General features: G+C 37.6%; 1 protein-coding gene across 1 annotated transcript in view; it reads right to left on the bottom strand.

Moving 5' to 3' along the window:
• SYNE1 (spectrin repeat containing nuclear envelope protein 1) overlaps positions 1–12,390 on the bottom strand; it is a 472,480-nt gene that overhangs the window by 353,344 nt on the left and 106,746 nt on the right. Inside the window, 2 exon segments of the mRNA XM_047733936.1 lie at positions 3,560–3,643; positions 7,710–7,805. Coding sequence (XP_047589892.1) covers positions 3,560–3,643; positions 7,710–7,805 — 180 coding nt within the window.

Genomic DNA, 12,390 nt, shown 5'->3' on the forward strand with positions numbered 1-12,390 from the left:
AGCCAGAATTCAAGGACTAAATTGATTTTCTATTACCTAAAGGAAAAAAATCCAAAGGAGGGCAAATTAAGTCCAAAGGTCAAAAATAAATTCCCGAAAATTTGTTTGAGATAAAAGTTCTTAGTTGATAAAAATAAAATAAAATAAACGGTAAGGTGGGCACTAAAGAGCCTTAAAAAAACTCATTCCCCCACAGTCAAATTTTATTACTTAGGGCTGTTCTGTGAAAATGATCTTGTGTAAAACAAGTCCTCTGTGAAAAGAAGATTCTTTGGTCTTTTTTGCAAACAATGCCTTTATAGGTTAAGTCCTTAAATTTTCCCCAGGACATTAGCAAGAGGAATTTTATTTTTATATTCTAGCCAATGAAGGGTAGTTCAGAACAAAGTAGGACACTATAGTTATATAGGTAAAAATTGGAGACCCAGTGACTTGGAAGACTATAAATATCTTGTTCGACATGGCTTTTTCAGCTTTCTATGAAAAACTCACAGAGGAATCTGGAAGAAGAGGAACACTCCCTTAATAATGATATTAGTGATCTGGAAACAATATCCAATATTCTATAAGAAGCTAATATCATTTTTCTACACCATCATAATGTTCAGAATCTCCCTTTGGCACAGAGTCTGCACAACTGACTGGACTTTACATCGTTTCATTGTACTACCAACTGATCGACATATAAATTATTTAATGAACAGAATCAAGTATTTTTGTATTTTCTAGAGTTCCTGTTGTATGGAAAGAATTCACATATGCATTTGGGTAGTAAATAAATGAATTTAGTATATATAGATTTTGAAGGAAATAGTTGAATCATTCTACTTCCTAGGGGTATCTAGAGATCCATTTGTAAAGGTGGTTTTGGTACAGCCACAAACACCTGAATTCCCACAAGTTGGGCAAAGGCTAAATATAAGTGAATTGGTGCAACTGGTTTGCAAGGAAACATGGCAACACCTAACAAATCACATACACACTTTTGACCCTGCAATCACACTTTTAGGAATTCACCCAGAAAATACCCTTCTAATAGTGTGAAAGTATGGTCGGAAAGCCATTAATTGCATCACTGTGTTTGAAAAATACTAGAAACAACCTAAATGCCCACTCATAAGAGAGTGGTTGCATGAACTCTGGCACATCCAGATAATGAATGCAGTTGTGAAAATGAATGAGGAGGATCTCCATGAACCGATCTGAAAGATTTCCAGGATGTACTATTAAATGAAAAAAGCAAAGTGCAGGAATATATTATAGGATGTTATCCTTCATGTAAAAAAAAAAAAAAAAGGGAGGGTGTATGGAAATACATCTGCTAATTTATGCAAAAAAAAGTTGGCAGAATAAATTAGAAGCTAGAGATTGGTTCCCTAAGATGAGATAGGGAATGGAAGGAAGAAAGATGAGAATGGAATAGTAAGGATAACGAGGGGGTGCCTGCTCTAAGCATAACGTTTACTCTTGGAATCATAATAATGTCTCCCCAAAATAAAAATAAGAATAATAATCAATACCAACTAGAATGTATGTGTGTGAGAGAAGGCATTACTCAAAACTGAATATACCTTGGTTACCTAACTCTATTACAAAAGACTAACATAATCACACTGAAGGGAGTGAAAAAGAACAAAAGTAACAAGTAAATTTGGAATAGTCTTTTTGACTGAATGCTATAATACTTAAGACCAAAAGACCTACACATACACACTGTTCTCCCATGAGTAAATCTGTTTCTCACAGGGGTGTGGCGAGCAAGTCTTAAATAGTTTTATGTCTATACTCATATTAAAAAATGGGTGAATGCATTAGAGATGAGACCCAGGTATCTCATTGTCAGAGAAAACTGAAACAAATAAGCATGGAAGACCATTAACAAACCTTGCGGTATTGGACTATAATCAGAAGCATCAGTTTAAACTCATGGTTTACACACACACACACACACACACACACACACACACACACACAGAAGGGAGGCTGGGGGAGACAGAGAAAACATATATGCATATACCTAGATTAATAAACATTCATGTTTTCTAGATCTGTCTGTTGAGAGGGCCTGGGAGCAATGAAACTTCAGTAGCAATGAGCACACCTAGCACCCAAATGTCACTCACGAATAAAAAGAACAAAGCTTGCTTAGGGAAGTGGTTGATTCCAGAACTGGAGCAGGATAAATCTAAATGTGGAAAGGCTGTAGTTCCAGAAAATGAGGAAATGCCTGAAAAAGGATGGGGCCGGGGCACCTGGGTGGCTCAGTGGGTTAAGGCCTCTGTCTTCAGCTCGGGTCGTGATCCCAGGGTCCTGGGATCTAGACCCGAATGGGGCTCTCTGCTCAGCAGGGAGCCTGGCTTCCCCCTCTCTCTCTGCCTGCCTCTCTGCCTACTTGTGATCTCTGTCTGTCAAATAAATAAATAAAATCTTAAAAAAAAAAAGGATGGGGCCATATTAAAAGAGTATAGGAGCCAGCTTGAAAGAACTCTCAATGGTCAAAGCTAGAACAATTTGAGTATTATTATTATTAATGGATAATAATAATAATTGGATTATAATTATAGAATAAGCCCATGCCAAAATAAATAGCTGAATAAATACACAAACGGCGGGGGGGAAGGACAACCTTACTCACAGAACAATTTCAAGTAATACATATGAAAGGACTGAGGGAAACACAAAATCACCATTAGGCAAACACCACAGAAATAATTACTGAAGCCAATCAATGCTAAAATCAGTAAGCAAAGTTTGCCAAGAAGCAGAATATCAACCTAGTATCAGTTATCTCCCCTAAATTAGTTCTCAATTATAGAGGAAAAAATAGTAACTTTATCATAAAAAAACACAGCAGAAAACCTTGCCAAGTGATTGAGGTTAACATCACCAGCAACAAGAGACTTGGCAATCCTAGATCTGCTGACATGATGCACTGAGAAGAATACAATATCACTTCCTTGGAATTCTTGCCACAAATGTATAAATAATCTCAGTCTCATCTTGAGGAAACATCAAGCAAAACCAAATTGAGAGACATTCTGCAAAAACAACTGACCAACAGCTATTATCAAGGTCATGGAGGACAAGGAAAGACAAAGTCATAGAGTGGAAGAGACCAAGGAGCCACAACAATTAAATGCAAGGTGTGTTACTGGATTGGATCCTGGAGAGAAGTAAGACATTAGTGGAAAAACGGATGAAATTAGACTAATGTCTATGCTTTAATGAATGGTATCACACCAATTTTAAATTCCTTCTTTAATAATTGTGCTATGTGTATAGCACAATTATATATATGTATATGTGTGTGTGTACACACACACACACAAACACGTACTAGGTATGTAAGTTCCTCACATTACAGGAAGCTGCCCAAAGTATAGACAGGAAATCTCTGCCATTTTTTGCCACTTTTCTGTAAATCTAGAATTATTTTACAATAATATGGAATGTCTCACTGTATAATTTACATGCAGTGTTTTTACTGCACAGCCAACTTGAAAAACATCAGTATGCCCATACCTTCTTGTTTAAAAAGGTGTTTTGTTTTGTCTCTTACCTTCCTTCCTTCAAGGAACTTGAGTGCCGTGCCAATATTGGCCACAGCATGGATTCGCTTCATACGGCGTCCTTGTTCACAAGGCTATAAACAGGAAGGAATAGGAATTTTAAAAAATGCACACACTAAAAATATAAGATGAATTTAAATGGATTAAAAATAGACTTGAAGAATATTCAAAAACAACATCAATTTCTATAAAGTTTAGTAGAAACACAAAGGAGCATTATCGCCACAGCAGCTGGAAGGTACACTAATTTACTCAACAAAGACTCATTTCCAGCTCATCTGTTGATATACCTGCCTGTCAGGTTTCTGTATGCCAAGAGCAGAAATTTGCAAAATTCCCATGTTGCCTACTGAGACTGTCCCTCCTATATGTGAGTAAACACTTATATGAAAAGTGCTCTTGGTGCATGTGTGCATGTGGTTATTGTAAATCAAGCTGCAATGAGCATGGGGTTGCATATATCTTTTTGAACTGGTGTTTTGTTTCTTTTATTGTGTACTCTCAAGTGGATTGTTAGGCTTCTGCTGAATGCAAAGTGTTAAGCAGTTTTTTAAGGAGAGGGTTAACCAAATGGGTAATAAGTAAATTTCTCTGAAGTCCTTAACTCTTTCATATTTCCTATTGCTACTCTTATTCTAATTTTGCAATGACAATTCATCACATTCTTTAAAAAAAAATTCTAAGTGCAGATTAAATTTAGTGTTCCTATATTTATGGGCATTTAAAGATATATAATCCCTGATTCATTTAAAGAGTAAATGTTCCACTAATAATAATCAAAGAATGTAGAGAAATCTAAGAACAGTAATTAAAAAATTAAAAATACCCTAAGACTTTAAATAAAATCATAGAGATTTCTCAAGAGATGCTGGCAGTTCAAGGACACTAACCCATTTGGCTACATTTCCCAGATGATAGCGGTCAGAGTCAGAGTCCCAGGCTACGTGAACCCTGATGTTAAGCATAGTGTTCTTTTTTTTTTTTTAAAGATTTTATTTATTTATTTGACAGAGAGATCACAAGCAGGCAGAGAGGCAGGCAGAGAGAGAGGAGGAAGCAGGCTCCCTGCTGAGCAGAGAGCCCGATGCGGGGCTCGATTCCAGGACTCTGAGATCATGACCTGAGCCGAAGGCAGCGGCTTAACCCACTGAGCCACCCAGGCGCCCCAAGCATAGTGTTCTTAATAGAGTTCTATTTATGAGATATTATAGAATTCCTGAATAGTATTAACGCTCCTGAGAGAAATGGTCTTACCCACATTCTCCCTTTGAAAGCTCTAAAAAGATGTGTGGGATACTCATTCCTTCAAATGATACTTCTCATGTTAATGTGGTCCTGGACCATAATGACATGCAGAAAATTAAAAAAACCATTTCCAAGGTTTATTTATAATTTCAGAGTAATCTCATTTCATGTAATTCAGAATCTTGAAGGGCTCCCATAAATAAATAAGAAAGGTTAAATTGGAAATTGCCATTGCATGTCTCAGTTTTCTTACCCACTAAGTAAGAATGCTGAGATTCTTTTTGAAATTTCCTCTAGCTTCAAGGTCTTATAATTCTATGTCTGAATGCATATGGCACTTAAACAGAAGTAAGACTCTTATGTAAAAATATTTACTTTTTCTAGAATCATCTAGATTGGCAATTAAATGCCCATCAAGATTTCTGTACTTTGGGGGCACCTGGGTGGCTCAGTGGGTTAAAGCCTCTGCCTTTGGCTCAGGTCATGATCCCAAGGTACTGGGATTGAGGCCCGCATCGGGCTCTCTGCTCAGCGGGGAGCCTGCTTCCTCCTCTCTCTCTGCCTGCCTCTCTGCCTACTTGTGATCTCTGTCTGTCAAATAGATAAATAAAATCTTTAAAAAAAAAAAAAGATTTCTGTACTTTGTTGGTCAAGTACCCTGGCAAAATTATACTGATACGGAAGGTTATACCTCTTTAATACCCAACTGAATTATAACAAAGATTCCTTTAACCTTCTAGTAAATAGCTTAATTCAGGAAGATATATAAAGATGGCCAATTATATCTGGAAACCAAGGCTGTACATATTTCTGTTCAATGACTCCCACATCTGGATGCTAATCCAGTTTATTTAGCTCATGCATATACTTGTATATTGCAAATTAGCTTTTTGTACGGGTTTGGTTTGATTCCCCCACAGCAGAGTCTGAGACAAGGTCTTGGGCACATGTAGTTTGTTGGGGAGGTGACTCTAGGTTTGAGAGTGAGGAGATGTATGGAGAGTGAGACAGGGAAGAAGGAAAGTGCTTTTGAGGGTTCCCACTGCGAGCAACTGGGCCTCAGTCCTGCTGGGGATCCAAGCACTCTATAAAATATGTGTAAAATATGTCACAGAATTGTCCCTCCTACAAATTGCAGGCTGAGCATTTATTCATGGACTCCCATCTCCATTGGTTGAGGGTCCTTAGGGATCACTAACCCTTCCATAGTTCAGGGCTGCCTTAAGCAACTTGTGCCTTTGATAAAAGCCAAGAGAATGGAATCCTGGAGACCTGTTAACAGGACCTGAGGCACGGTGCTGCTACAGTGTGTGGGCAATGTCCTCTACCGTCTGAAATCTCACTCACTGAAGAGGGAGGCAAGCTGAGATGTCACAAGAGGAGCTGAAAGCAACCACCACAATATGCATCCTATTAGATAAATGATTTACACAAAGTTATCATCAGTTTGTAATTTTCCAACAAACTCTTTTACAAAAGCTATTCTGAGGACTCTGCACAAAATTAACTGGAAATTGATGTTTAGGCAAAAACACTTAAAAAACTCAATTACCCAAGTAATAATGATAGTGCAGCTATTGCCAAGAATCAGTAGATAAAGAAAAGATGAGTACTCCCAATTTTGGACTCTGTGTCTAACATGTTAGAAGATTATTTAGAAGATGTTAGAAGATGTTTTGAAGATTATTTCCTAGGTACCTTTTTGTAATTATGACAGACAGCATTTATAAGTAGTTCATCTTTGCAAACTACTTACCTCTCTACTACTCTGAAATAATAAAAGATAAGCCAGAAAAATGAAATACAGATCTTCCTCTACTTACATTGGGGTTATATCCCAATAAGCTTATTTTACATTGGACGTACTGCAAACCAAAAATGCATTTAGTACCTCTAACCTACCGGACATCACAGCTTCTCCTAGCTCACCTGAAACATGGTCAGACCACTTACATTCAATTGCATTTGGGCAAAATCATCTCATATAACATACCTTATAATGGAGTGTTCAATATTTCACGTAATTTATTCAATACTGTACTGAAAGTGAAAAACAGGAATGTCTGTGTGGGTACAGAATGGTTGCAAGTGTATTGGCTCTTTACCCTCATGATCACATGGTTCACGGGAGCTGTGGCCCCTACCACTGCTCAGCATCCCAAGAGAGGACCATCCTGTATGTCACTAGCCCAAGAAAAGATCCAAATTCAAAATTACAAGTATGATTTTTACTGAATGTGTCCTGCTTTCGCACCACCATGAAGTCAAAAAGTCATGACATTGAACCACTGTAAGTTAGGGGCTGTCTGTACTTTATTATTAAGTAATGTAGAAAAAGACATTCTTAGTTCACTGTCAATGTGCTTTTTTTCACTCTGCTGGTTCCACCACACCTAAAAACAAGCTGTTTCTGTGACACGTGATTGACAATGGAGGATGTCCACAAGCGTACGGAGAATGTTATGCTGATTTCCAACTTAATTTTCAACAAACAGCTACATAAATACTGCACAATTATGCACCAACAATCCTTCCCAAATGGAAAGCAAACACTATGAGCTGAGGTAGTGTTAATCTGCAAATCATCGTCCTGGATGCCACAGAGAGCCAAAAAACGAACATGACAGATTAGTGATGAAATTCTTTTACTCTGCATTCTCAGGTAGCCACTATGATATAGAACATTTCAGAACCTCTAAAGGTGTATCAGAATGCGAAAGGGAATGTATTCTCGGCTCCCAGAAGTGGCTGATAGGCTAGTGTTTCCAGGGTATTACCAACTACAAGAAGAGAACTTTGTCTTACAGGGACAGCACCCTTTCTACTCCCAACTCCATACCCCCAAATTCCAAAGGGCAACAATTTGACAAGTGTGGTCACAGGAAAAGTCCTTACCAGTTTCTGCCCAGAGAGAACCTCCAGAAGAGCAAGCAGCTTAACACCATCTTTCATGTCTTCAAAAAGATCATCTACCGCCAGTGGGGGTTTCCGCTGTAAGATTAAAAAAACAAACAAAAAAGAATAAATGCAAAAAATGCTTCTCTCTCTCTGTCATACTTTTGCCACTCATTTTTGTGAACTCTGTAGGAACAATTTCTAAATACATAAATTGTTTTGGATATGATTGGCAATTACCAATTATAGCAGAAAAACAACCCTTTGGAGAGAAACTTACTCAAAAACCTCAGCATACTTAATGCTTGGGCTTTCGTATACATACCAGCTTCTTTCTATAAAGGAATTTTTGCAAGGGTCAAAAGATGTCATGGGGTAAGAGAAGGAAAAGAAGTCACTATCAACATAAAAGATGAGAGAGACATTAATGCAGGGCCTAAACACAGAAGAGGAGATGCCCCAGATAAACTATCAACCTCCCAACCTCACTGTGGGCGAGTACGTTATCACGGCTTACCGGAGCCCGTTCTCACCACAGCAACCTCCTTAGCTCTGTGGCCAGCTGTGGAAGCATTGCTAGCACAACTAGGGCTGCAGTTTGAATCTCCTGTGGGTTAGATGGCCATGTCCTGTTTCACAGCCTGACAATCCAGCTCAGCTGCTCTCAGAATGTGGAATTGAACCCAGAGGATCACAAGTGCAGGATTACAGACTGATCAGTACAAATCCATCACCACTACTGGAAAAATAAGTCAAAGCCCATTCTCCATTCATGGAGGGTTTTTTTTTTTTTTAATAAAGATCACTAAAATACCTATGTACTAGGCTTTGTCAAACCTTGAATTAAGGTTTGGCTCAGAAGAAAGGGAAGAGGGGCACCTGGGTGGCTCAGAGGGTTAAGTGTCTGACTTTGGCTCAGGTCATGATCCCAGGGTTCTGGGATTGAGCCCCACATGGGTTCTACTTCTCCCTCTGCTGGTTGCTCTCCCTGCTTGTGCTCACTTTCTCTTAAAAGAAAGAAAGAAAGAGAGGGAGGGAGGGAGGGAGGAAGGAAAGAAGTAACGATGCTATGGTTCATGGTCAGTGGAGGATTGATGTCTTCAGATTTCTCACAGAATGAGAGTTTTTCCATTCATTACCTGGGGTCAGGCTCTACAGTTTTCTGGTTCTCACTGAATCATGTTAAAAGCCTAATGCTATATTTCTGACTTTATCCAACTGTCTTTCTTTCTAAAAAAGAAAAAAGACAGGAAAAGTTCTATGTAGAGATATTTAATCACCAAATGTTTTATTGAAATGAGACTTTTTTTCTCCACCCACTGATAGGGAGGATTTATATTTCTCCTATAACCGCATGAATTACGGTCTCTGAATGGCACAATTCTAATTTTAAATGCATTTTCTCTCTTTATAAAATGAACAGCTGAATAAATTTTGTTCTCATGTTGTGAAATACATGTTCAAAAATAACAGTTTTCATTTGTCAGGCATTCTCTTTTATATTCCACTATTCACATTGCTTATTATTAATATAGCAAAAATGTAATAATGACTTTATATTTTAAGCATGTAAATAAAATTATTACTGAGCTACAATGAAAACTATTCAGTGTGATAAGAATCAAAATTATTGTATTGGTTATATGTAATCATTAAAAATGTGGCCTGTTTATCATGCAAAATGTCCATTTGTATCCTAGTAATACAAATGCAGCATAACAATGAGAGAAAAGTTAATAAATATGTGATATATTCAGTGAACAAATGCAAATGAAGTTTTTCTTATACTGTGTTAACCTGAAAATATATAAAGAAAATGAAACAGAGCAGGGAATTTTCTTGAAATGATAAAAATTCCAAGAAATTTGAAACAAAAAAAACAAGTCACATCCATTCATTCATTCTGCCTTTGTTTACTTTTGTTTTTAAGATTTACTTATTTATTTGAGATTGTGCATGAGAGAGAGAGAGACAGTAGGGAGTAGGGAGAGGGGCAGAAGGAGAGAGAGAGTCCCAAGCTGACTCCACACTGAGCCTGGGGCTTGCTCTCACAACCCTGAGATCATGACCTGAACCAAAACCAAGAGTTGGATGCTCAATGGACTGAGCCACCCCCAGGCAGCTCCCATTCTGCCTTTAAACACAAACTCTTCTCTGCCACTTTGAAGACCATTTTCTTGTGAACCCCTTCTGCCACTCACGTTTCTCCTGTCAAATCGACAGCTGTCCCACAGTCTTCCTTCCCCCACCACCAGTTGCTTCTGCACAGGCTTATGGACACAACCAACGGGTCAGTAGTGACCACTGAGTAACTCAGCTCATCAGCCTCTCTGTGTTGACTTCTGGGACCAACCTCTCCTTCATCTATTCTTCCCCAAACCTCTTTGATGAGTCTGCCTTGTACACCAGCCTCTTTTCCTTTTCTCTCTCCTTTCTTTTTGACTGTGGCCATCACCAAGATCAATATTGACTCCTCTGTGCTCCACAGAATGTTATCTGGGTACCCATAACTCTTGAATCCTTCTGTCCAGGTAAATGACAGGCACTCAATATATAATGTTGGTGGAATGACTCACTGAATAAATGAATAAATGCAATTTAAAAAAATATATCTTTGTAGCCCCTATGTACATATTAATGGCTCTTAAAATGTGGTACATATATAATGGGTAAAGAAAAAGCTCTCGTTTCCAGGCAATCAGACTGCAACTCAACACAGAATATCTTGTTTTTGAGTATCTTATTCTCAGTAAGAACTCATCAAGTATTTGCTGAAGGAATGACCAAAGTTTCCAGTCTGCATGATAAAGAAGGGAAGATGGTTTTTATTTCAAGAACAGATACCTAAAATCCCCTCACTTCCCTCTTTCTCTGCTTCGTAAATTCCTGCTCAATTTTCATGACTCAGCTCACCATACGTAATCTTTTTCAGTTTTCCAACTAGAATTAAATCACCTCTTTTGCCCTAAATATATTGTTCAGAGTAAAATTATCATGTTGCATTATAATTGGTTATTTACAAATCTGTGTCTCCAGGAATTCAGATCATGGGGCAGCTTCTGGAAGATAAAGAAGATGGATATATCATTATATACCTAATACCAGGCACAGTGCTTGGCACTAGTTGGCAATAATCATGTAAATGGTGAGTGAATCACACTCAACAGATATATGTGATGCTTATTTGCAAATATCTTTGGGAATCTTAGAGATACACAGAAATAAGATCATGATGCAGAATTTCTCTTTTTATAGGAAATATGAGTTGCTTCTGGAAATTTTTCCACCAGTGTCTTCCTGCACAAAGTAAAGACATGTAGACTGATGGCTATTACCAGTCCAAATAGAAATTGGGAGAAAATATTTCTCCTTAAAATAAAAATGTTTGTATCAATTTAATTTGTAATGCATAGGTAACATATTTTCAACACACCAAATTATAGGACCAAGCATGATGTAATCGATTTTTTACTTAACTAGTAAAAGAGGGGGAATAATAAACTTCTGGCCAGACTTACTGTAAAGAGAGGGCAAAAATGAACAATAGAGAATGATCTTCATATTTTTATAAGCTCTATCCAATTGCATATAATGTAAATATTGTGCAAAATTAACAAAACACTTAGCAAAAATTACATCAGAATAAAAACATTCTAGGGATTATTGGACAAGTTTCGGTGTTCCATTTTGCATAAAGAATTGTTTACATATAGCAAATGATCAAATAGAGGAGACCTTTACTATTTTGACTATATCACAGTTATTTTTGGAACAATGTTTTAATAAGGAACCTTTAGGTAAAAAGTCTTTCTTGTCACATATATAAATATTTACAGCACCAATCTGAATACTTCGGCAGGATTCAGGTCATGGTATTGGCAGCCAAAAGAAAGGGTTGGAATGAAAATAACTAATTGGAGCCTGACTTAATGGAGTAACAAAAATAATGTGCTTTTGCTCCTATTGCCTACCAATTTTCAGTTTTAAGCACTAGGCAGAAATCTTATCAGGCACGTTTCAAAACTACAATGATCATTTTTTATCATTATCTTTAATCATTTATCTTTTTTATCATTTATCTTTCTTTGGTGCAATATTTTTAAACATTATATTCTTCTTAGACTTGACAGTCACACTTGGATGTTCTATAGTGGAACCAAAATATATTCATGCTGAATCTGAGGCTATTCAAAGAACAGAATTGCTAATTGGGTCAGGAGGAGAGGGAGACAGAGATGGGAAAGAGAATGGAGAAAGAGGCACTTCACTTCTGCAGCTACTCCCTTCTCTCAGCTCTCCTAAAACTAGGTTTAAACCTAAAATTCTGGCTCTAAGAGGACTGCCTGGGTCTAAAAGTCCCTGGAAACATAGGGAAGTTGAGCATGGCTCTGTGCCTGGCTATACCCTTGGGAGCTAACTCATGACTGAGACAGACATCATGGAGCTTTTTTCTCTATTTCTTCTCCACCTCCTTTATTTTTGCAATGCAGCTCCTTTAATGACACATGATGAAATTCAAAGCCATCCCTGATCTTTATGGAATATAAAAGTACAGGTATCTTTGACATAATTTCTCCTGACCATCCATTTCCTCTATTTGGGGAAGACAACCCACTCTCTCACATTGTGTGTGTGTGTGTGTGTGAATATCTTGAGTCACTTTACTAGTCTATTAGCATCA

Source organism: Lutra lutra, chromosome 6, assembly GCF_902655055.1.
Source record: "Lutra lutra chromosome 6, mLutLut1.2, whole genome shotgun sequence".
In the NCBI taxonomy this organism is placed as follows: domain Eukaryota; kingdom Metazoa; phylum Chordata; class Mammalia; order Carnivora; family Mustelidae; genus Lutra; species Lutra lutra.